We start from the raw sequence: 22,664 nt of genomic DNA, 5'->3' as shown, positions 1-22,664 counted from the left end.
TGATCTGTATGCCCTACTAATAATTATAATTACATTTATTGGCACAATTTATTAGGCCTTATTCTTGCTGCAAAAATTTCAAATTTCGTTCTTAACACGTGTCTATAGCACACGTGTACCATAGCATACAGAGCATGTTGGAAACAAGCAGGAACATTGCCGACTTTCTCATAATTTCAGTGGATGACCTCTGATGAAAATTGTGAAAAACACTGCAGTGTAGTCTTATTTTGCCAACTATTTGTCTCTTTCATATCGCTTGGTCACTTCATCATACCCTATATTGCTACATTTTTTCCGAGTTCACTTCTCGTGTATACCGTAGATTCAATAGTATTAAATACAAAAGCTTCTTCACACTTTCTTGTGAAGAAGTAAAGAAATCACTTTACTTGATCAGGAGGAAAAGTAACCTTCTTTCTTTTTTTTCCTTTTTTTTATATTAATACAAACTCTAGACTATTAAAACTAACAGTCTGTTGGTGCAGCAGCCAAGACACCTACTGATTGTTGCAGCTATACTGCAGAACTCTATGCTATCCACATAGCCTTAAATTTTCCAGCATGGCCAAGTGGAAGGATCCTGATGGTATCCTTCCACTTGTTCAGATTACGAACCTAAGGGGGCATAAATTCAAATTAAGAAAGGACAGATGTAGAATAGATGTGCGGAAATTTGCCTTTAGCCAGCGGGTGGTTAATTGCTGGAACAAACTTCCATCTGTCGTTGTGGAAGTTGATAGGTTGAATAAATTTAAGGAGGAACTGGACAGGCATTTGGAGGGAATGGTGTGATTTTTTTTTTTTTTTTTTTTGGCTGATGCTGCATAAGCTCATACATTTGCTTTCTTGCATCACATGCCACTACTACTACTACACACTCTCAACAAACATATTGCACAGTGTTATATGTACAGACTCCATTAGTGGTATCCAAGCTATACACCAGAACACGAAGAATCATAACCCTTACTAGATAGGTCTGGAATACTCTAAGTTAAACCAGAAGCAACAACAAGTTCTCTTTTGTTGGATCCTGGCCATGCTGGAAACAAACATGCTGACCTTGCTGCCAAAATGGTTTACCGATCCTTCATTTGTTTCCTTCGGTACTAATCTTCTGCTACACCTGCATCTAACTACAAGTTCATTATAAAGAAATATCTTGAACAATGCAACACATCTGGCAGAGTCAACCTAATAACAAACTACTCGGTATAAAAAAAGATCTCAAATAGAACCGACATAAAGAAGTTGTATTAGCCCAATTACGGATAGGCCAAACACTCCTGACACATCTTTATCTGTTTGCAGCCACTGACCCACCACAGTGCATAAACTGCAACACCCACCTTACTGTCCAGCATATACTCATTTACTGCCCCATTTACAATGACATTCTCTTAGCTTCATTTTCAGCAACAACCACGCTGAGTATTGCTCATCTCGTAGAAGATACACACCACATACATCACATATGGACAAAATATTTACTTTCCTCAAATAGATACAACTCTCTAATGCACTGTAAACTTATGACCTTGTTACCCTTTGTGCTGTTAAGCCCACAAACAAACAAACTTAATAAGGACAGGTCAGATTGCACAAAATTTTCTTTAATTCCTAGAAAATTTCTGGATCAGTTTTAATTTGATAGTTCACCAGTTCCCCCTCCCTACAGAAATCTGTATTACTTTTGGATGTTTGACCAATTCTTTATTCATTAGCCTGCCTTTCCTCTCCACTACCATCACAAATTGTCTGTATGATAATCTAAGGAGAGATTGCTAAAGGTTAGCAGGAACTGCCTAATACAATTTTAAAAAAATTAAAAAATCAGATTGACACTAGATTTTTAGTATGCTTTGTTGATCCTTGAAATAAGTTAAATCCAATTCCATGAAATCAACCCCCTCCCCAGTTGGAATAGAAGCTCTGATCTTTTTGAAGAAGTTCAGGACTTATTCTATCATTTGCATGGTGAGGTTTTGGTAAACACTTCTTTCATACACTATAAAAGTTGTTAACCACTGTGGCCTCCATAGCCGAGTGGTCAGGAGTGGGAGTGCAGTAGCACGCGCTCTTTGAGTATACTGGGGTTCAAGCCCCTGACTGCTGAATACGGTCGATCTGCCAACCCGCACTGGACCAGCGTGGCAGATTATGGTCCATTTCCCTCAGCATGAATTGTTGAGGAGGCTTCCATCCTACAGTGGGTTGATAATGGCTGCACTTTACCTTTTTTTTTTTTTTTGGTACATTATTTGATAACCAAGCATGCTTGAAATGTGATGTCATGCATAAATTACCTAACTTGTTTTCTTCTTTTTCTATACATTTCATATGTATAAGTGCATAGGGTGCTTCAAAAGTGTGTTCTAGTGTTCAAAATAAATAATAATAAAAAGTCACGTAAACACGTATCCTAAGTGGTAATGAAGGTACACTGTTTGAATTTTAAAGAATGGCTGTGGAGTTTTGAATGGTGTACAAAATAAGAATAAGCAGACATGGATCTTGTATGAAAAACACTTGTTTTTTTGATTATTATATATGAATTCATAATTTTTTTTTCACATAAAAAAGTATTTTATTCTGCTTGTTTTTCTTAGACATCATTAATATAGTAGGATTACTAATGATTAAAATTGTTAATTATATGGTTGTTTTTGTATGTATACTTTAGCTCCCAGTGGTATTGGAGTTTTGAGCAGTACATCAGCAAATAATGGTATTTCTGGAATGTCACCGGTTTCTAGCAGTCTTTCACAACCAGCTTTTCCTGGCATTCACAGCAGCAGTTTTATGTCTCCTGCTGTAAGTAAACTGTATTTGTTTAAGAATATAGAATTTTTCTGATAAAATTTAAATAATATAAAAAGTTCTTAAATAAAATATTAAATGAAAAAGGTTTCCCGATTGTAGTTAATTGCACAATATACCTCAGTAGTTTGGACTAACAGAGAGAAGGGGAAGTCTGTATTGTAGAATATAATTATACATAAGTATTTTCAATTTGTAGTTTGTACAATCAAGCAAATTTATTCACAATACAGCAATGTACGTTAATTTAGATGGTATTAGGACACAAATACGACATAAAGAAAAAAGAAAGCTGGATAAAGGTGGTTCATATTCATATTCAAGTTAATATTCTTCTCTTTTTTTTTTTTCCACTGTTATGCAACACATTTGGCACTCTTCTATTTACAATTTGATTCCATCAAATTGTAAATAGAAGAAGAAAAAAAAGCACTGAATATTAATTGTTAAATTTCACTGGAAGGACATGCACATGCATCATCTAACAGTAACACTGCCTTAATGATTTCATTTGCATTTAACTTATCCTTTTGAACAATTTTTACTTTTACAAAGTGGTTGTGGGGTCATTCTGATAAGTTCAGAATTGTATTGTTTAAATACTTGTTTAAGAAAAACGTCCATTCTACGTGACTAAAATACAATTAAAAGGAAATACACCAGTGATTAATTCTATGGTACTCCTTCAATTTTAGAAATACATTGTGCATAAAAATACTAAAAAAAATTCCCCGTTACAAATGAGTAATAATAGCTTTTGCCTAAAATCTTTATTTTTTTAAATTAATGGAGATGCTCTTTATTGTTCTTGCATGAATATTGTTGGAATGCATTTTGTTGAATATATTCAACAAACATCCCCAAAGATTTAAGGCAAATTTTTTTCTCTTGTTTAACACCTGACTTTTGTGAACACATACATTCATTACATCTCTGTTTAAACAATAAACCCTTACTTAGCACTGCTTAATACCAACTAACACTTTAAAGTTTTTCATAATTAATTTGCACTAATCTGGTGTCTTATTCTGAACTTGACCCATCAAAGCAGAAAAGGACAAACCTAAGTTAATCACAAATTAAGCATATCACTGAGTCTCACATAGTTAGCACAGTGGTTATAATTGCTGTCCAACACACCATATGCTAAACACTTGGGTTAGAGTCTTGTCTAGACAAGAGGAACTTTATGTGCTTTTTTTCACACCATGAGAAAGGGTTACTTGGCTTTTTTGTCCGGCAAGCAGGAAACCAATCATAGGACACTCAATTATACACAGTTTACAGACATAATACAGTGATGTTTAGTGACTTTAGTTGCCTTAATGCAAAATCAACCATTGAACATCATTGAAGCACATTCTCTGTTTATAAAGCTTTACATTTTAAATGGTTACTGATTTTGTACCAGTATAAATGTTTCCTTATCGATTATTTTCTCTTCATAATAATTACTCAGTGGCCATTGAAATATAATAGTTCACCTGAAAATGTGTTAGGCCTTCATAGGAAGGTATATCTGGAATTGTGTTCCACTGTCTGTAGGTCACTCCCTAGTTATACCATGGTGACCAGTTGTGGATCCCCATATCATATAGCTCATTGCCAAGTACACTCATCAGTAGCATCTTCCAACAGGAAAATATGCTACCAGGTTATGAAGTAAGGTGTGTGCAGATACTGTTTACTGAATATTTAAAAGATTCTCTCCTTTCTTGGCCTGAACTCTGTAGATTCCAAAAGCTGGAGGATGGAGATTAAATGAGTTCTGTGATGGGTTTTACTGCTGCTACTACTATGGGCGCCTCCGTACCCAGGTGGGCAGGAGTGGCAGTGTGTAGCACACGCTTCTTGATTAGACTGGGATTTGAGCCTGTGACCACCAAATACAGAGGATACGGAAAGATCAGAGAATGACGACCGCATATCCCCGGAGCAATATGGCCTTATTTGCTAATGCTCCTAAAAACCAAATAACAACAACAACTACTATTACTATGAGGCTGCATTGTGTGAACCATGCATGTTCATGTTCATTGTTTTTTTTTTTTTTTTATTTATGTTGTTTATTATCACACTTATTGTCTATCTTCAATATGGCACAAAGAAAAATGTGATTTGTAAGAGCAACACACTTTTTTTTTTTTTTTTTTTAAACATTGAATAGCTAGTATTAGTATTGACAACATGATGCAAGGAAGCAAATCACTCCTTGAAAAAAACCTCCATTTGACTAGTCATTCTTTAAATATTTCAGACTACCCAATTCCACTATACTAGGCTGAGGTTAATCCCAACAATCAATTAATTTCTGGATGCAAATTTCTGCATGTCTATTTCTGCAACCATCCCTTTTTCAGTTTATAATTTATGTTGCCTTATGTGTTTCATCTGACAAAGACTAAAGCTGTGCCATTGAATTTAGTTTACTTAACCCTTGTAAAGACTTATACACTTCAATTAGGTTAACACGGAAATACCTAGTTTCCGGAGACCGCCATTTACAGAACCTCTGCCTTTCTTGGTAAGAATGTCCTTTTGTGCCCCAACTAATAAACAGTCTTTATCCTTCCGATGACTGGGTGGGGCTACTGTGTGACCCCAATGCTACTTTTTTTCCTTTAATGTCTTAGAGGTTTCATTATTTTTTTAGCCAAGTTTTTCACTTTTTTGCAGATCTGTATGGAGTAATTGCTTAAAAAATTTAAATACCTAACTTAGAAAAAATTATTTCTTGATTGGGGGTCACTTAGTGACCCCCATGTGGCCGCCAACGTTATAACATTGTTTACCATTATAGAGTGAAATTATTCGTTTATGCACATTTTGTACTGGTCAGAGCATGCTTTCAAGCATGTTGGGACATGTCATGATGTTGCTTTGTTGCTCACATTGTAATATTCTCACATGCTTGATTTTGGCAGTCCATAGCTAGATGATGTCATGTAAGTATCTCACTGAAACTGAACTTGAAAAGTTAGTAAACAAAGAGTTTAAGGATATTCCTGATGAGCTTGAATTGTCAGATGATGAAGATGTGTTACTGGAAGACATTTCACACAGCCAAAGGCAACAAATTAGTGATTCATCCAGCAAAGGTGGTGAAAGCGATAATTCTGCACATGCTAGTAATGAATTATCTGATGGCAGTGAAAATAATAATTCTGCAAATACAGTTTTGACTAAAGATGGCACTTGGTGGTCAAAAAAACAATCATCTGCAAGAAGACATCTTGCAACAAACATATTGAACAAAAAACCCAGACTTACAAGTTATAGTGAGAAGATTATGACACCCATAGAAGCATTTGACTTATTCATAACTGACAAACCTTTGGATATACTTATTCAAGAAACCAATCATAAAGCTATCTCTCTGAAAGGTGATGAATGGAAGTAAGTCGTAGAAATTAAAGCATTCATAGGCCTGTTGATGGTTCTGTTGTGATTATTGCTGGTTCACTCAAAGCATGTCAGGAATCCATTCTAGAATTATAGAGCCACAGAAATCCTACATTGCAACGTGATTTTTTTCTGCAACCATGTCACACACTAGAATGAAAGATTTCCTCAGATTCATTAGATTTGACAATATAGAGACTCTACCACAATGGCAAGAAGAGAGTAAGTTAGCAGTGATTGAGGATATATTCCACATGTTTGTTTTGAATTGTAAAAAAATCACATATTCTTGGTGGCAACTTATGCATTGATGAGCAGCTTGTCCCATTCTGTGGCCAGTGTCAATTTCGTGTTTATATGAAATCCAAATTAGCCAGGTTTGTGATAAAGATATGGACCTTATGTAATGTAGAAGATTCTTATTGGTGGAACATGCAAATTTATACTGGAATGATAGATGGCGCACCTGAAACGGAACAGGGCAAGAGAGTAGTAGTATTAGATTTGGTAGGTTTGTCTTCAAGTTATGGAGTTACCACCAATAACCTCTTTACATCTTTTGCTCTTGCACAAGAATTATTGAAGCAAGGTAAAACACTAAATGGAACTATGTGGCTCAATCGAAAAGAGGTTCCTCAAGAATTTCACCCAAATAGAAATTGTACAGTGCACTCAACTAATGCTGTATTTACTAAGGATGCCATGACGATTTCCTATGTTCCTAAGAAAAATAGGAGAGTAGTCTTACTTCAACTCAGCATATATTATCAACTCAGATGAAACAACTGATTTCAAACCCCAAGTGATACTAGACTACAATAAGTGCAAAGAGGCTGTAGACACTTTGGATCACGTGGTAGGAGATAGGAGAATATACATGCTCCCGTAACACTAAGCGTTGGCCATTGGTGATATTTTTCCAAATTCTGGATTTGGCAGCAGTCAATGGATTTGTTCTGTACACAAAGAAATACGAAGATTATGAAAGAGGTAAAACTTTTAGAAGATGCCTATTCCTTGAAGAATTAGTTTGGTAAAACTGCTAATCTGAAATCTTTGAAATGATTGAAATTGAATTTTTAATCTAAATACATTAAAAATGCTATTAATGTGATTTTGGAAACCGAAAATGCTGAGGAAAAACAGGAACATGTGAGCAAAACAAAACACCTGGAACTGGTGCCAAACATGATTGCTGTACTGCATGCCCCAAGAACCTTGATAAGAAAATCATGAAAAAATGTAGTATAGTAAGTGTAATCGGTTTGTTTGCAGGAACCTTGCCACTGTAATAAAGTCAACAATATGCCAATCATGCAATAACCAGAACAACTAATTTCAATTCAGTGGAATGCATATCTACCGGAACTAGGTAATGTTACAGAACTATTCCGTTACCAGTGTTTAACTTAACAACCTATGTGTGATTTTATTTTTTATGTGTTATTTATACTAATAAACATTTATGTAGCTTTGCATTGTATTTTATTTCCTATACTTAGTAAACAGAAAATATTTATTGTTGGGGTCACTTAATGACTCCACCTGGTTGTTTGCATTATACTTTTGACATGGTCATCAGAAGGTTACTCCTGTCATGGCAAGTTGCAAGTTAGTTTACAAAGCTCAGTTTACTAAACTCAGCTCGTCTACATAATCTTTTTCTTCTTCTTCTCGTCTTTTCCAGCAGATCTATGTCATTCCTACATGGATGTTTCAAAACCTGTATCCACTATTCCAGATTTGTCCTAACAATTGCTTTATATAACAGGATAGCAAAGTTCCTATATATCATTGATAGAACCTCCATGAGCTCTTCTTGCAGCCTATTTGCAGTGCTCAGAAAATTTTATATAAGTGTAATTTTACAATTACTCCTAGATCTTTTTCCTTATCAACTACCTTAAGTTTGGTGCTATCCGAATGAGTGTATGTTATTCCAGGATTACTACTACCCAAATGTTAGTATCTTGCATTTATCAATGTTAAACTTCACTTGCCACTTCTCAGCCCATCTGTCTAGTTTTTCTAGATCTTGTTGCAATAGCATACCCTTAATTACTGTCATTAGCCAATGTGCTTTTCCTTTGTATCATCAGCAAGTTTAGACATCAAACTTGAAATCCCTAAATCAATATCATTAATAATTATAATTATTAATGATTGATATATAATTATTAATAATTGTTTTAATAATTATTAAAAATAATAAATCACCCAGAACTCACACTTGTAGTACTCCACTCATCACATTTATATATGAAGAGCTGTGCTAGTAGTAGTAGTAGTAGTGGCACATGATGCAAGAAAGCAAGTGTAGGAGCTTATGCAGCATCAGCCAAAAAAAAAAAAAAAAAAAATCGCACCATTCCCTCCAAATGCCTGTCCAGTTCCTCCTTAAATTTATTTAACCTATCAACTTCCACAACGACAGATGGAAGTTTGTTCCAGCAATTAACCACCCGCTGGCTAAAGGCAAATTTCCGCACATCTATTCTACATCTGTCCTTTCTTAATTTGAACTTATGTCCCCGTAGGTTGGTAATCTGAACAAGTGGAAGGATCCCATCAGAATTCAGCGTGCTCAACCCATTCAAGGCCTTATAGACCTCAATCAGATCACCGCGCAGGTGCCTAGTCTCCAGCCACTGCAATTTGCAGAACTTAAGCCTCTCTTGGTAAGAGAATCCCTTCATTCCCCTCACCAATCGTGTTGCTCTTCTCTGTACACGCTCAAGCAAATCTACATCCTTCCTAAAATGAGGCCTCCAGACCTGTACGCAGTACTCAAGGCGTGGCCTGACCATTGCCTTATACAGAGGGACAATCACCTCCTTTTCCCTGCTAGCAAAATTCCTATATATCATTGACAAAACCCCATGACCCGCCCTAGCAGCCTGTCTGCACTGCTCAGAAAACTTCATATCTGACTGCACAATTACTCCCAGGTCTTTTTCATTTTCTAGCACCTTAAGTGTAGTACCACACAGTTGGTACGTTTCTCTGGGGTTACTTCTACCCATGTGCAGTACTTTGCATTTGTCAAGGTTGAACTTCAGTTGCCACTTCTTAGCCCATCTGCCCAAATTATCTAGATCCTGTTGCAGTAGCACACTGCCATTACTGTCATTAACAACCCTGCCAACCTTTGTGTCATCTGCAAACTTCGACATTAAGCCTGATATACCTTCATCAATATCATTGATAAATACACAAAACAACAGTGGACCCAACACCGAACCCTGTGGGACTCCACTAATAACATTAGTCCATGAAGAGCAGCACCCATTGATTACCACCCTCTGTCTTCTCCCACTTAACCATCTTTTTATCCATTGTAGCAACTTACCCTTAATACCATTCTGCTCCAATTTGTACAGTAGTCTTCCATGTGCAACAGTGTCAAAAGCTTTCCTGAAATCCAAGTATATGATATCAAAATTATTTTTTGCATCCAGTTCCTTTGTGACCACATCATAATAACCAATCATATTTGTCAGACAAGACTTTCCCTTAACATATTTATAACCACTTAACTATTCTTTATTACAAACAAACTTTTATCCAATATTTTACCAGTGTAAAAAAATGTTATACCTAAGTTCAGCAGTTACTGCCCCAAGTGGTCAAGCATGGGAGTGCCGCACAACACGCATTTCAGTTAACTGTAGTTCACACCCTACATCAGTGTTTCTCAAGGGGTGTGCCGCGTCACATTAGTGTGCCGCAAAATTTTCCAAGTGTGCCGCAAAATTTAGAAATTTCTTCTTCTATGACTACGTAGGTGTGCCGCGAAATTTTTCTTCTTTGGAAAATGTGCCACGAGAGTAAAAAGATTGAGAAACACTGCCCTACATGACTACCAAATATGGCAGTAGTTGTGCTCTTGTCAGAAATAGGTCTGGCTGATATTGTATTATAAGGTGATATGGAAATGTCTACACTGTTGTTGACCTACTGTACTAAACATTCCACTCCTCTGTCACCTCATATATCCACTTACTGTTTCTACCACATTACTTGTGATGGCTGGTTTCTTGCCTTAAGTTTTCTGTGTACATTATCACAACTAGGATTTACCCCCCCCTCCCCTTATTTATTTGTTTGATTATTGAAGTATTGAAATTGAAGGGCATTTGGTCTATAATTTCAGTTATAAAGTGGCTGGGTTAGCCATTTTGAAGTAGAATGAGCTTGGCAGTAACTTATCCTTGCTCAAGTCAACGCTTTCCCATGTGTATGCAAGTGCACATGGGGACTGAAGCCACTCAGCAATCAAATTCAACAAGATATTCTTCACAGTTGCTGAAATTATACCAGTATCAAAAAAGGTTGTACCCATGTTCAGCAGTTACTGTCCTGAGTGGTCAAGTGCAGGAGTTTGGTTGTGTGCACATGTTTCAGGTTCCATGTGCTGGAAAATATGATAATGACTATATTTTGTCAAAAATGATTAGTTGTAAGCTCCTCTGACTTATGTGGACATGCCAGAACAATTCTTATATTCAGTTATTGTATTGAAATCTTTAAAAAAGCAAAAGAAATGTGGATCTAAAACAAAACTGGCGCACAGATGATTTCGATCTTCTGACTTCATGTTGTAAGATTTCTTTCTCAAATATGTATCTACAGCGTAAGTTGGTTTGTGATTTCAATTATTGTAAGTTATCATCATAGTTTGCTAATAGCCATAGTTAAAACTTTTTTAAGAATATTTTATTCATACAAGTACTTTTGAAAAACTACATGGACACTGAATTTAATTCTTTTTATTTAATAAGGTGTCATCACAACGGCCACCATCACCACAGTATCCTCCAAATCATCCACTAAGTGGATCCAAACACCTGTGTTCAATATGTGGTGATAGAGCTTCTGGAAAGCACTATGGAGTTTACAGGTTAGTGATGTAGGTTGTTTAGTGTTTGTTATAGGCCACTAAAAAAGAAAAAGAAAGAGCAGTAATGTAATTAATTGCTTTAAAAGTAATCTAGAAAGCTTGATAAAACTTATTTTATTTTACAGCTATAATTTGAGTTTCTGGGAAAAATGCCTGGTAAAAGCAGATTTGCACATTTGCGCTTTTCTCGTATGATAACTTAGAGGCTTTTACATATTTCTAGAGGAAATGTCAGAGACACTTATATTAAAGTGTGAAGGCCTGTCCTTCAACTATTCAGAACTTTATGAGATAAAATCACACCACGAGAAAGGGTTTCCAGAGAAAAAAAGAAAAAAAAAAAAAAAAAACTGTGTGCACCCTTTATACACAAAAGATGTTTTATGTGAAAACATCTTTGGCGAAAATCAAAACTGTTTTAAAATTGAACAGCTAGAACTGAAGTTATGTACAATGTAATATTTTATGCTCCTGCCCACTACTTACTCTACCAAATCAATGTTAGTGACATTAGCATCGTACTGCAGTCCAAAATATTTAGTATGCACGATGTAACGTTTTATGCTCACACCCACTACTTACTCTACTGAATCAACATTAGCGACATCATTTCTGTCTCACATTTTCATTACCACGACTTCAGTCCACTACTTACTCTACTGAATCAATGTTCGTGACTGGGTTACTGTCATTAGCGTCATTTCCGCATTGCATTTTCATGACGTGGAAATGATGGGTCACAAAAATGCAGAAGTGATGTAATTTGCGTCATTTCTGCTTTGCATTTTCATGACAAATTGGTTTGATGTTTTCCCATCAAAAATAAAGCAACATTTTAAAAATATTTTTATTATTATTTTTTTAATCTTAAAAACATTTTATGAAATTATGATCACTTAGTCAATTTTATAATGCTGAAAAAAGTACTTTAAAAAAGGCTAAGCAGTGTTTACAAAACAGAAATTGTAAGTATTTCTTAGAATCAAAGTAAAAAAATTCTTGATATGCATTAATGAAATATTTCTCATGCTTGTCTTCTTTTTTATTTTCTTTTATTTTTTTAAGCACTCCTTTTGTACTGTTTTAAGATATATTTATTTGATAATCACATTGTCGAATAATAGACCATAAAAATTTTATTTTTAATTCATTCAGTAGTATGATTCTTGCACAGTATTGCAAGGTGCCTTCCTTTTGATGCTTGCATTGTTAGGATTAGTTTAACATAAAAATTTAATAAAAATTCTTACTGCTGCTTTTGGCTAATTTTTCTGTTGATAGGATTATGGAATAGGTTGTTGTGTGAAAATTTTGCTCTTTCCCTTCCAAAATATGCCATACATAGTATGGCATATTTTGGAACATGAAATAATTAATTTTATTTTTACTCTACTATGTAATGTCATGTGAAGCTGACTTTAAATCAAAAGTTAATCTTGCATATTAACTTTTGGTACTTTCTCTTACCTTTTCCTTGCTCTATTTTCTTTTGAAGACAATGTTACACTTGCACAAGTATAATAGAATATGCAGTATTTTTTGTGGCTTTTTTAATAACATATATTATCGCTCCAAACCCAGAATATTTCCAGATATAATAATGATCTGGTTTCCTCAGTTTACCAGACTTAGACAGGTTGCCTATATTTCAGATGTATGCAAAGAAGGCAGAGGCGTGTGCCACACCATACAAACTATCAAAAAGACACCTGTCAAGCAGGCCTTTGAATTTTCCCAAGCTGTCATGCTCAACTACTATGGAAGAAATTTATTCCAATGATTAACAACTCATATTAAAGGAAAGTTTCCTACAATCCATTCTGTAATTCTTCCCCTTAATCATGACTTTAAAAGATTACAGAAACTAGCAACCTTGTATGGAGCTCTGCATGGATTGAATTACTAAAAAACATTTTTTTCATTAAAAATGTAGTCATGAACATTATTTTCATGTAAAATGTTGGCTTCATTTGAATTTTTTTTAGTAGGTTGGCTAATTTTAGTTTTTTTTTTATTGTGTATCCCCCAAATTAGGACATAATGAATATATTTTTAGGATAAAACATTTGCAATCGGTGTACTAGCCATAAGTTTGTATGTTTTAACATTTATATGATTATTTTTAAATTTGGTATTTCATAATGCAATTTTTAAGAGTGAATTTTGGAATCAATATATATTTACTTTTTTCTTATATTCATATGCTTTCATCTTTTTCTATATTCAACAGCATTATGCAATTTGATAATACCATCAGATGTGTGAGTTTATATAACAGCATAATTTCTGCTCTAAGTATTTTGAGTCAGTTACTGAATATAGTACAGTGAATGTATGTAATCAGTTATTCATATCTCAGGACACAGTACCTGTATTAAACTTCACCTTCAGATCCTTTATCTGTCCACCTCACAGGAGATGAGTTTGATGAGTTTGTCCTTGATAAAGATTGGTAGACGCATATTCCAAGGTCTTCCTTCATGGTTCAGTTAACCATGACAATAGAACAATGACTTTGTGCCTAAATTTCTTTTCATTGCTGAAATGAAATACTTTTCTATATGATAAGGACTGTGAAGTTTCTGTTATAATTGATAAAATTGTATGATATTTACAACCTTTTATGCATGTCATACTTTGATGTCATTTAACATCATTTTACTATTTCATTTAGTTAAGGTAAGGGTTAAATGATAAATCACAAGATAAATGAGAAATTTGGAAAATTCTAAGCAGTACTATTTCTTAAAAATTAATAATTGAATAATCTGGACTTTAATTTTTGCAATTTCAAAAAAAGTAACTGAATTTTGTGAATAAGTCGATCTGCTATAATTCATATTTATTTCACTGTCTCATGTGCGTACACACACACACACACACACACACACACACACACACACACACACACACACACACACACACACTAGTTGTAGATGATATTGCTACCATATCAGTGTAGAGCTTTTCACAATTTGAAAAAGCATTGGAAAGTAGGGTCTGAATAATTATTACTGTATTTGGACCTAATTTTTATGAAAACAATGTGAGTGAGTAATGACACTTCATAAGACTCACTTTTCTAGTTTTTTTTTTATTAAAATCTATTAGGAATATGGCTATTCCCATTGCACAAAAAAGTTGAATTAATGTTTATCGCAAGTAACACTAGTCACTAAGTTTATTCATATTAACTTTTACAAATCAATTATAAGCACTGTGTATTGTGGGGTCCTGTTGATGAGTTTTTTTTTTCCCTCAAAATTTTTAATTGCACTATACATAAAGGCTTTTAATTAGTTAAGAAATGGAGGAATTACCTCTAGAGGTAATTCTTCCATTTCTTAACTAATTAATTTATAACGTAGAACGTATTGAGTCTTTGCTGCTCTGTTATCTATCAAATAAAGGCTTTTAAATATTAATTTGTTCTTATTTTGGTTCGGGTTTTTTTTTTTTTTTTATGAAAACCCCAAACACAAAAGGTATCAAAACCTATAGTACTAGTACCGTGCATGGGGTGAAGGAGATGGGGAGGGAAGGGATGCTGGAAACTTTGCTCTTGTGTTTAAACAATTCAAGCCTCTAAACAAAGTAGTGGTATTGCACGGGTTGATGAGAGCTATCTACCTAGAGTTTCCCAGTGTCAGAATAAAATTATTACAAAAACCAAATCAGAATTTTTTTTAAAAATATTTAGAAATGCAGATAAGAGATGGCAGCACTTACTGGAAGATTTGTAACATTCTTTGAATGTTGTTTGAAACGACCTTGAAAAATCTATACATAGATGTACTTTTGAATGGGTTGAATAGAACATTAACATAATTTAATTATGTTAAATATAACAATTAAATTATAACACAACTAACACAAAAATGACAGCTGTTTATACACTGAATACAAGTGAACATCTTGAGTCATGATGAATGAGGCATTTAACTATTTTTGAAAAATGAATAACTGCTGTTTTTATGCAATTTTAGCTTATATGTTATAGTTTTATTTCTTACAAAATAAACTTTAAATTTTGAATGTAGTAACTATTGTTATCTGTATTGAACGCTGATGAAATTTTTGTCACTTATAATTGGAATTTTCCTTAAAAAAACCTCAACTGGTGAAATAGTTTTCTGATGTGAGTTACTGGAAGAAATTTGAGTGAAAAGAAGTCTTTTCAGAGGCTTTGATGTAAATTGTAAGGCTACTGCTACAAGTTATGTACATACTACAATATGAATAGGTAGCATTTCAAAAATGTGCAAAGGAATAGATAATTAAATGTATCTGTAAAAAAGAGTGTATAATGTTACTTATTCATAATGTGGTGTCCACCCCACCCCAGATGGCTGTTTCTATGATTGTTTTCACCTATCATTCTACTATCTGAACCCAGATGAACATTGTCACACCTGCTAACAAGGTCATTACCACATGACCACAGCCAGCTTGACAGAGGTGCATTTGAATGTTGCAGTTTCTCTTTGCAATCTGAGAAAATGGTCTCTGTAGCTGAGTGGTCAGGGCGAGAATGCAATAGCACACGCCCTTTGAGTAGACCGAGGTTCAAGCCCCTTACTGCTAAATGCGGTTGATCTGCCAACCCGCACTGGACCAGCATGGCAGATTATGGTCCATTTCCCTCAACGTGGACCATTGAGGTTTCCATCCTGCAGTTTACTTTTTTTTTTTTTCCCTGGAGAAAAGTCATAATTGAGATTTGTTTGTTTTGATGTTACACTTGTTCCTGTTTTTTGTCAATCTTACATTCTATGGAATATAATTATATTATTAATTATGTAACATGAATACATAATAAATAGTTTAAAACAAAGAAAAAATTTTATGTGAGATGATTATTTTGTTGAAAGTATGTCCAAATTTAAAAAATTCAGCATAGTTTCCTTAAATTATAAAAAAATTTAATGATTGTCAAGCATATTTCGAATAAAAATTAAGTGGGATTGAAAAATGTTTTTTTTTTTTATAATTATTTATTGTAGTTGTGAAGGATGTAAAGGATTTTTCAAACGTACAGTACGAAAAGATTTAACATATGCTTGTCGGGAAGACCGAAACTGTGTGATTGATAAGCGCCAGAGAAATCGCTGCCAGTACTGCCGCTATCAGAAATGCCTTGCGATGGGCATGAAGCGCGAAGGTAAAGCACAGATATGTTAATAATAATACATTCTAATATAATCTTTTACATAACATTCTCTCTCCCTAGCAAGAATGGTGGGGAGAGAATATTATGTAGAAATTTGAGATATTTAATTTTGATATTTTTAGTTCTAATTTGCATTAATTTTTGAGGAATATTGGAGTTTTGACCTTGTGTGACTAATGTAACAGTTAGGATACTTTTCCTTGGCCAATTTAAACATTCATTAAGGATGTATGACATCATACCATTAAATTTATGGTTTTGAATGGTTTTTGAATCCCTTTTTAAAAGTCTTCCTGTTTGACATATACAAAACTTCTGAATGCTTTGAGTAGGTTAGAAATTAACAAATATGAATTTATTGCACTTTCTACTGATATTTATGTATTAACAGAAAGTGCAATCAATTTATTGCAATTACTGCCAATATTTTATGTTTCATAAATAAAATAAAAATGCTGCTGTGGAGAGTGGTTTCATTTGGATACACAGCTGTTTTGTATAGTAGAGAGTAGAAAAAAAATTAAAATACTTAACAAAACTTGTAAAATTTGATGTATTAGCCATGTCATACTATATCCCAATTTTTATTATAAGTGTTTGTTAATTTTAGCATAGTATAAGTAACTATAAGTATTGGTGAATGGATTGTGAAATGTGCATTTAGACTCATTACAGTACTACAGTGAAATGTGCATTTAGACTCATTACAGTACTACAGTGAAATCTGTTGTTAATTATTTATTTTATTATTCTTTTCACTTGTGAACCTAGAGCCGAATGGTCAGGTGTGAGGGTACAGAAGCATACACTTGAGCAGTGTTTCCCAATCTTTTTCGAGTCGCGACTCCCTTTTTTAATAGCCAAGTAACCTGCAACCCCCACCAAATTTGCATAAAAAGGCATTTTTAATAGGGTAAAGAAAACACATTAGAATTATTTTCAGAATATAATTCTAACCTAATATTTAATGCGATGGTTGTACCTGCATCTAGGCAACCAGCTTCAAAATTTGCGGTTAAGTGCTTGTTAAAGCCAACCTCATGTTATCCTCAACATTCAGTCTGTTTCTTGCCTTTGTTTTGATATGAAGAAGCATTGAAAATCCATTTCAGTGGATTTTCAATGGAAGTAAAACTTGAAAGGCAAGCATGGTGACATTTGGATATGACTGATACACAGCACACCAGAACTGAGTCAGCGATTTTTCCTAAAACAAATTATGTGCCGAGGAATCGTTCCGCAGATCCAAGAATTCATCCCGTACTTCATCGGGAATGCTGGCCACATTCAAGGAAGCAGAGAATGGGTTTCGTACCAGTGCAGCTTCTTCTTCTGTAAGCTCAGGGAAGTACTGCTGAAATTCCTTTTCATGGGATTCAAGGTGCCCAGTAATCTTCTCCAGATTCTCATCCAGTTCACCTTCAGATTCCTCTACCACACTGTGGAGTTTTTCAAACATGGCAATGTTTCCGAGATTTACTTTCCGACGCCAGTTTTGCAGCTTGGATGCAAATGCCTGAAGATTGTCTTGAAATTGGATAATGTGTACTTCCTTTCCCTGAAGTTTCAGTTCATTTAGCTGGTCTAAAATGTCTGCTAGGTAAGCAACTCTTTTCTTCCAAGCTTCATCATTAAAGTAAGCCACAAAGTCATCTTCCCTTGCACTTCCAGTTACAACTAGCATACAGCAGTGTAGAAAAGAAGAATCTCGTGATCAGAATTCATGTCTTTACAGAGTTCTTTAAACAGATGGGTGTTGAGGGCTCCAGATTTGATGTAATTCACAATTTTGATCGGAGAATCAAGTACATCGAGGAGCTGGAAGAGTCTTACTGGCAAGAGCATATCAGTGAATCCCTTTGCTTGGGGAGCAAGTTCTTTCACTTTTGTCTAAAAGCCCACCTTTTACCCTAGCATAGCTGGTGCTCCATCTGTACAAACCCCACAGACAGTTTTTCTACTGTAGTCCTCCAGTTTCAAAAAAGGTATTTATCTTCTCCATAATATCTTCACTTTTTGTAGTAGTTTCAAGTGCACTTCAAAACAGGAACTCTTCCTTGATGTCATCTGAATGAATATATTTCACGAAGACAAGCAACTGAGAACATGAACTTACGTCCGTTGATTCATCAACTTGAAAAGAAAACAATGGAGAAACTTTGATTTCATTCAAAAACTGCTCTTTCGTGTCTACGGACATATCTGAAATGCACCTCTGAATTTGGACAGAGATATTTGTCGCATCTTTATCTCACTGGCTTCCCCAAGAATTAACTTCACCATCTTCAACATGCAGGGTTTGATGACCGTTTCTCCAATCGTGTAAGGTTTTTTTTGTTTGGCAATTTCCAATGCAACTTCATATGCTGCTGTGCTCTGTTGCTGAAAAGTTCCTATAGGATCAAGTCACTGACATCTGAAACCAGTTTCATGGCATCGAAAGAACTCCAAATCCTCTTTAGTATTTTCTGAATGCTTTCTCTCTAAGTGATGTTTTAGTTTTGAAGGTTTCATAGATTCAGCACTGAAAACGACATTGCACAAAACGCATTGTGGCTTCTCTATGCCATTGCTGATCAAGGTGGTGAAGCCAAATTTTAGCTAGTCTTCTGAATATTTACGTTTTTTTTCTCCATGGGTACAGATTTAGCACGGACTGATGACAACCTGCTGACCTTTTTAGATTTTAGAAAGTGCAAGCAGTAGCTAATCCGCACTTGACAGTGAGTGGCTGGTTTCTGTCATGGCGCCGACTAAAGGTGGTTGACTATTGGCGAACTAAGTTTGCGCCAGTTTGTATTAGATGGCCCATCATGGACAATATTGAATTACATCATTGCAAACATGGCGGCATCAGCAAAACATACGGGGTAATCTTCAACTGTGTTAAGAGAGCAACTCACCTTTATTCAACGGTCAGTATTCGACAGTCTATTATTCACACATTGAGACACTGATTAAAAATGAATTTTGATATTGAATTTTGCATCATAGTGAATATTTTTTTCAGTTTACTATTTGTAACATAGAATTTTATTCTAATGATAACACTGCATTTGTATATTTTATTTTGAGGGCGTGAATCAAAGTCCGCTGCGGCGGAAATTTGAAAAAATATTAAAGGCCTGCCATAGCAAATAATTAAAATAATATAAAATGTTTAATATGTATGAACACGGCAGGCTTTTAATATTTTTTAAATATCCGCTGCGGTGGACCTTAAGTCACTTCCTTTCATTTATGAAAAATCAGTGTTACAACCACTAGTAGAATATTGCAGTGTAACCATATGCCATATTGAAATAAATAAGTGTTGAAAACCTTCATGGTGAAATTTCCTATAAAAATAATTGCAACTAAAAATAACCATGGCAATCCCCCAGAAAACACTTCGCGACCCCCTTGGGGCTCTTGACCCACAGGTTGGGAACCCGGTCATTTGAGTGACCATGATTCAAGCCCACATGTGACTACTAAGTACAGTGATATTTTTGTATTCTCTCTGTCTTGTAAATTTCTCTGACGTTATGCAGTTGTCCAAGAATATAAAGAGAAAATTTATTTATATATATGGTGCAACCTCTGCATACTGTGGTGTGGTCATGTTCCCCAAAACACACAAAAAATGGTGGTATGACAAAACAAAACAAACTGGAAAAGGTAGCACCTTATTGTCCACGATGTCTAGATAGACCTCAGCATTCATTGTTTTATCCAAAATAAGCAATAGTCCAAGGACAAAACATTAAAAAACAGCCCCAGACCATTATGCTGCTTCTCCCAAACTTCACTGTCAGGAAATAGTCCAACAGATAGCTTTCTCCAGGCGTCTGCTACACCCAGGCATGACCATCAGACTGTACCATGACTCCTCGCTCCAAAACACAGCTTTCCATTGGTCTATGATTCAAGAATAGCAGGCTAGATGATACGTGGCATTAGCTGGGGTGATTAGCAACTTGTAGATGGCTGCATGACCAGAGTAACCCGTATTATATAGCACACTGTACTGGCACTGATATGTGTCCCATTCATCTCACTGAGAGCCCATAACAATGTCAACCTGCATCCAAAGTGGATTATTCTTTGCAGGGATCTTCTGTCATCTTTGGAGGTTTTCAGGATCATTTTGCGATGGTTTCAGTGCCTGGCCGCTTCCACTTGCAGATCACCTCACCAAACATCAACCTTGATATCTTTAGTGCCAATGAAATGACACGTATGTGTTGATTGCTTATGTAGCATCCTATTATCGTTCCACATTGGAAGTCTGTTAACTTTGTCAATTGCTGCATCTCACATTCACAGTCATACTGCTATCTCCTCGAAGGCCTAAGCAGTAATATTTATGGTTGTGTCTGACACAGCGTGCTTGAGTAGAACATAACCGTTTATCAGTGGAGGAGTGTCCAGATACTAATGGTAGAGCTGTGTATAATCGTCTAATTATCAATATTAACGCTGACACCCATAAAAATAAACTACGTAATTAATCCATACACAATTTGGATCTGCACAGCCATTGTTTAAGTTTCTAGTTATACTCTTTGACTTTTCAAAATTGTTTTTCGTTTACAGTGTGAGCAGGCTTTAATATAATGAGAATATGAAGTTGGAGGTTTTGATATAGGCCAGTTACAATATGCTTTGTTCTTATCCTGAATAGTATTAGTACAATTTTTGAAAACAATGGCTTATATAAGGGATAAAGAGTCTGTAGTGGAATGAGGAATAAAAGATTTTGTCCTCACAAGAATAATTTTAGTGATATAATCTGAGCAATTAGTAGGATCAGGGTATTTTAAACAGTAGTCCAAATGAAGAAAAGAGAAATAGAAATCATGCAGAACATCCCATTTCACATTTTTGTAATGCCTGTGTGTTTTAGGATTGTTGATAAAGAAAGATGAAGGAAGTGCTAGATATGTGGTTAGGATTGTCTGGTATTGTAGTATGTAGTTAAATAAGTTTGTGTAAGATCTTTAGGTAATACCAAACCACAGTATCTCTACCAGTTTAGTTTATACATCTAGAAAATTGAAGCCAGTTGGAATTATGAACATTAAAATTACCAGAGAAAATTACTTCACTATTAGGACTCAACTCTGTTCAGTCTAACAGACTGAACAGAGTCTCAAAGAAAGAAAATCAAAAATTTCTGATTGATTAGTTGAATAATACCCTTATAGCAGGAAGGATCAAGTAACGCTTTAGAATTTGGATATAAGCATTTGTATTCATTATCCATATCATAAGTTGAAGTGGTTCCCACATCCTTGCTACATATACAAAAGTATCATCTGGCTATCTCGGAATGACTTCTTTCTTGAAGACAAATAAAATAAAAATAAATCTACAGCCATTGTCAATCCACTGTAGGATGGAGACCTCAACTAGTCATGTTGAGGAAATGGACCATAATCTGCTGTGCTAGCCCAGCGCAGGTTGACAGATTGACCATATTTAATGGTCAGGAGCTTGACCCCCAGTCTACTCAAAGAGAATGTGCTATTGCAGTCCGGCTCCTGACCGCTTGGCTAGAGATGCCTTTCTAGATATCGTGAAGTTAATTAGGATGAAATTGCCACCTTTTCACTGCCTAACATGCTGTATATCAACAGAACCATGAAAGTTAAATTTATACCAATCTGAAAAATAATATTGTTTCATTGATTATTAGACCAAGCTGATGTGTTCTTTGGCTGTTTTCAACTGAGCTTCACGTGCTTTTTTCTTCTTTTCCCCAGAGTGACAGACTTTTATTTTGGCTTATGCAAAATAAGTTATAATTGGAAATAGTCTTTTTCTTGACATCTTGCCCAAACTCTAACAGACAGCTAAATGATTTTGTAATAACTAAGAGGAAAGTGGAAGATAAATTGTTGAAGTTAAACATAAGAAAAGCACCTGGGATGGATGGAATTCTATCCAATTATATTAAGGGAAACCCTTAGCCATAATTTTGACAACATCCTTTGATTTGGGTGGGTTGGGGTCCCTGCAGACTGGGGATGTGCAAATGTATCCCCAATTCAAAAAGGGGGATCAGAGGGCGACACGAGTAATTACAGACATGTTATTTTAGCTTCTGTTCCAGAGAAAATAGTGGAGTCACTGGTAAAAGAAGCATTGCAGGATTCTAGACAAGCTGCAATTATACTTCAGACACAGCATGGGTTTGTTAAGGGTAAATCTTGTCTGACCTGTTTGACTGGATACTATGATTTGGTCACAAAGGAACTGGATGGAAAAAATAATTTTGATACTTGGATTTCAGGAAAGCTTTTGATACTGTTGCACATTGAAGATTGCTGTACAAATTGGAGTAGTGTGGCATTAAGGGCAAGTTGCTGCTATGTATAAAGGGAT

General features: G+C 35.1%; 1 protein-coding gene across 3 annotated transcripts in view; it reads left to right on the top strand.

Annotated features, from left to right (window-relative positions):
- Positions 1 to 22,664, top strand: part of LOC150083875 (retinoic acid receptor RXR-alpha-B-like) — a 207,216-nt gene that overhangs the window by 145,850 nt on the left and 38,702 nt on the right. For all 3 annotated transcript variants that reach the window (XM_090375822.1, XM_090375821.1, XM_090375820.1), the window contains 3 exons: positions 2,687 to 2,817; positions 11,007 to 11,125; positions 16,129 to 16,286. In XM_090375822.1, coding sequence (XP_090231948.1) covers positions 2,687 to 2,817; positions 11,007 to 11,125; positions 16,129 to 16,286 — 408 coding nt within the window. The remainder of the gene's footprint in view (positions 1 to 2,686; positions 2,818 to 11,006; positions 11,126 to 16,128; positions 16,287 to 22,664) is intronic.

The sequence above is a fragment of the Mastigoproctus giganteus genome, chromosome 6, assembly GCF_048544385.1.
Source record: "Mastigoproctus giganteus isolate SK-2022 chromosome 6, ASM4854438v1, whole genome shotgun sequence".
Taxonomy (NCBI): domain Eukaryota; kingdom Metazoa; phylum Arthropoda; class Arachnida; order Uropygi; family Thelyphonidae; genus Mastigoproctus; species Mastigoproctus giganteus.
The sequence above is the reverse complement of the archived record's forward strand: the minus strand, read 5'-3'. Positions and strand labels throughout refer to the sequence as shown.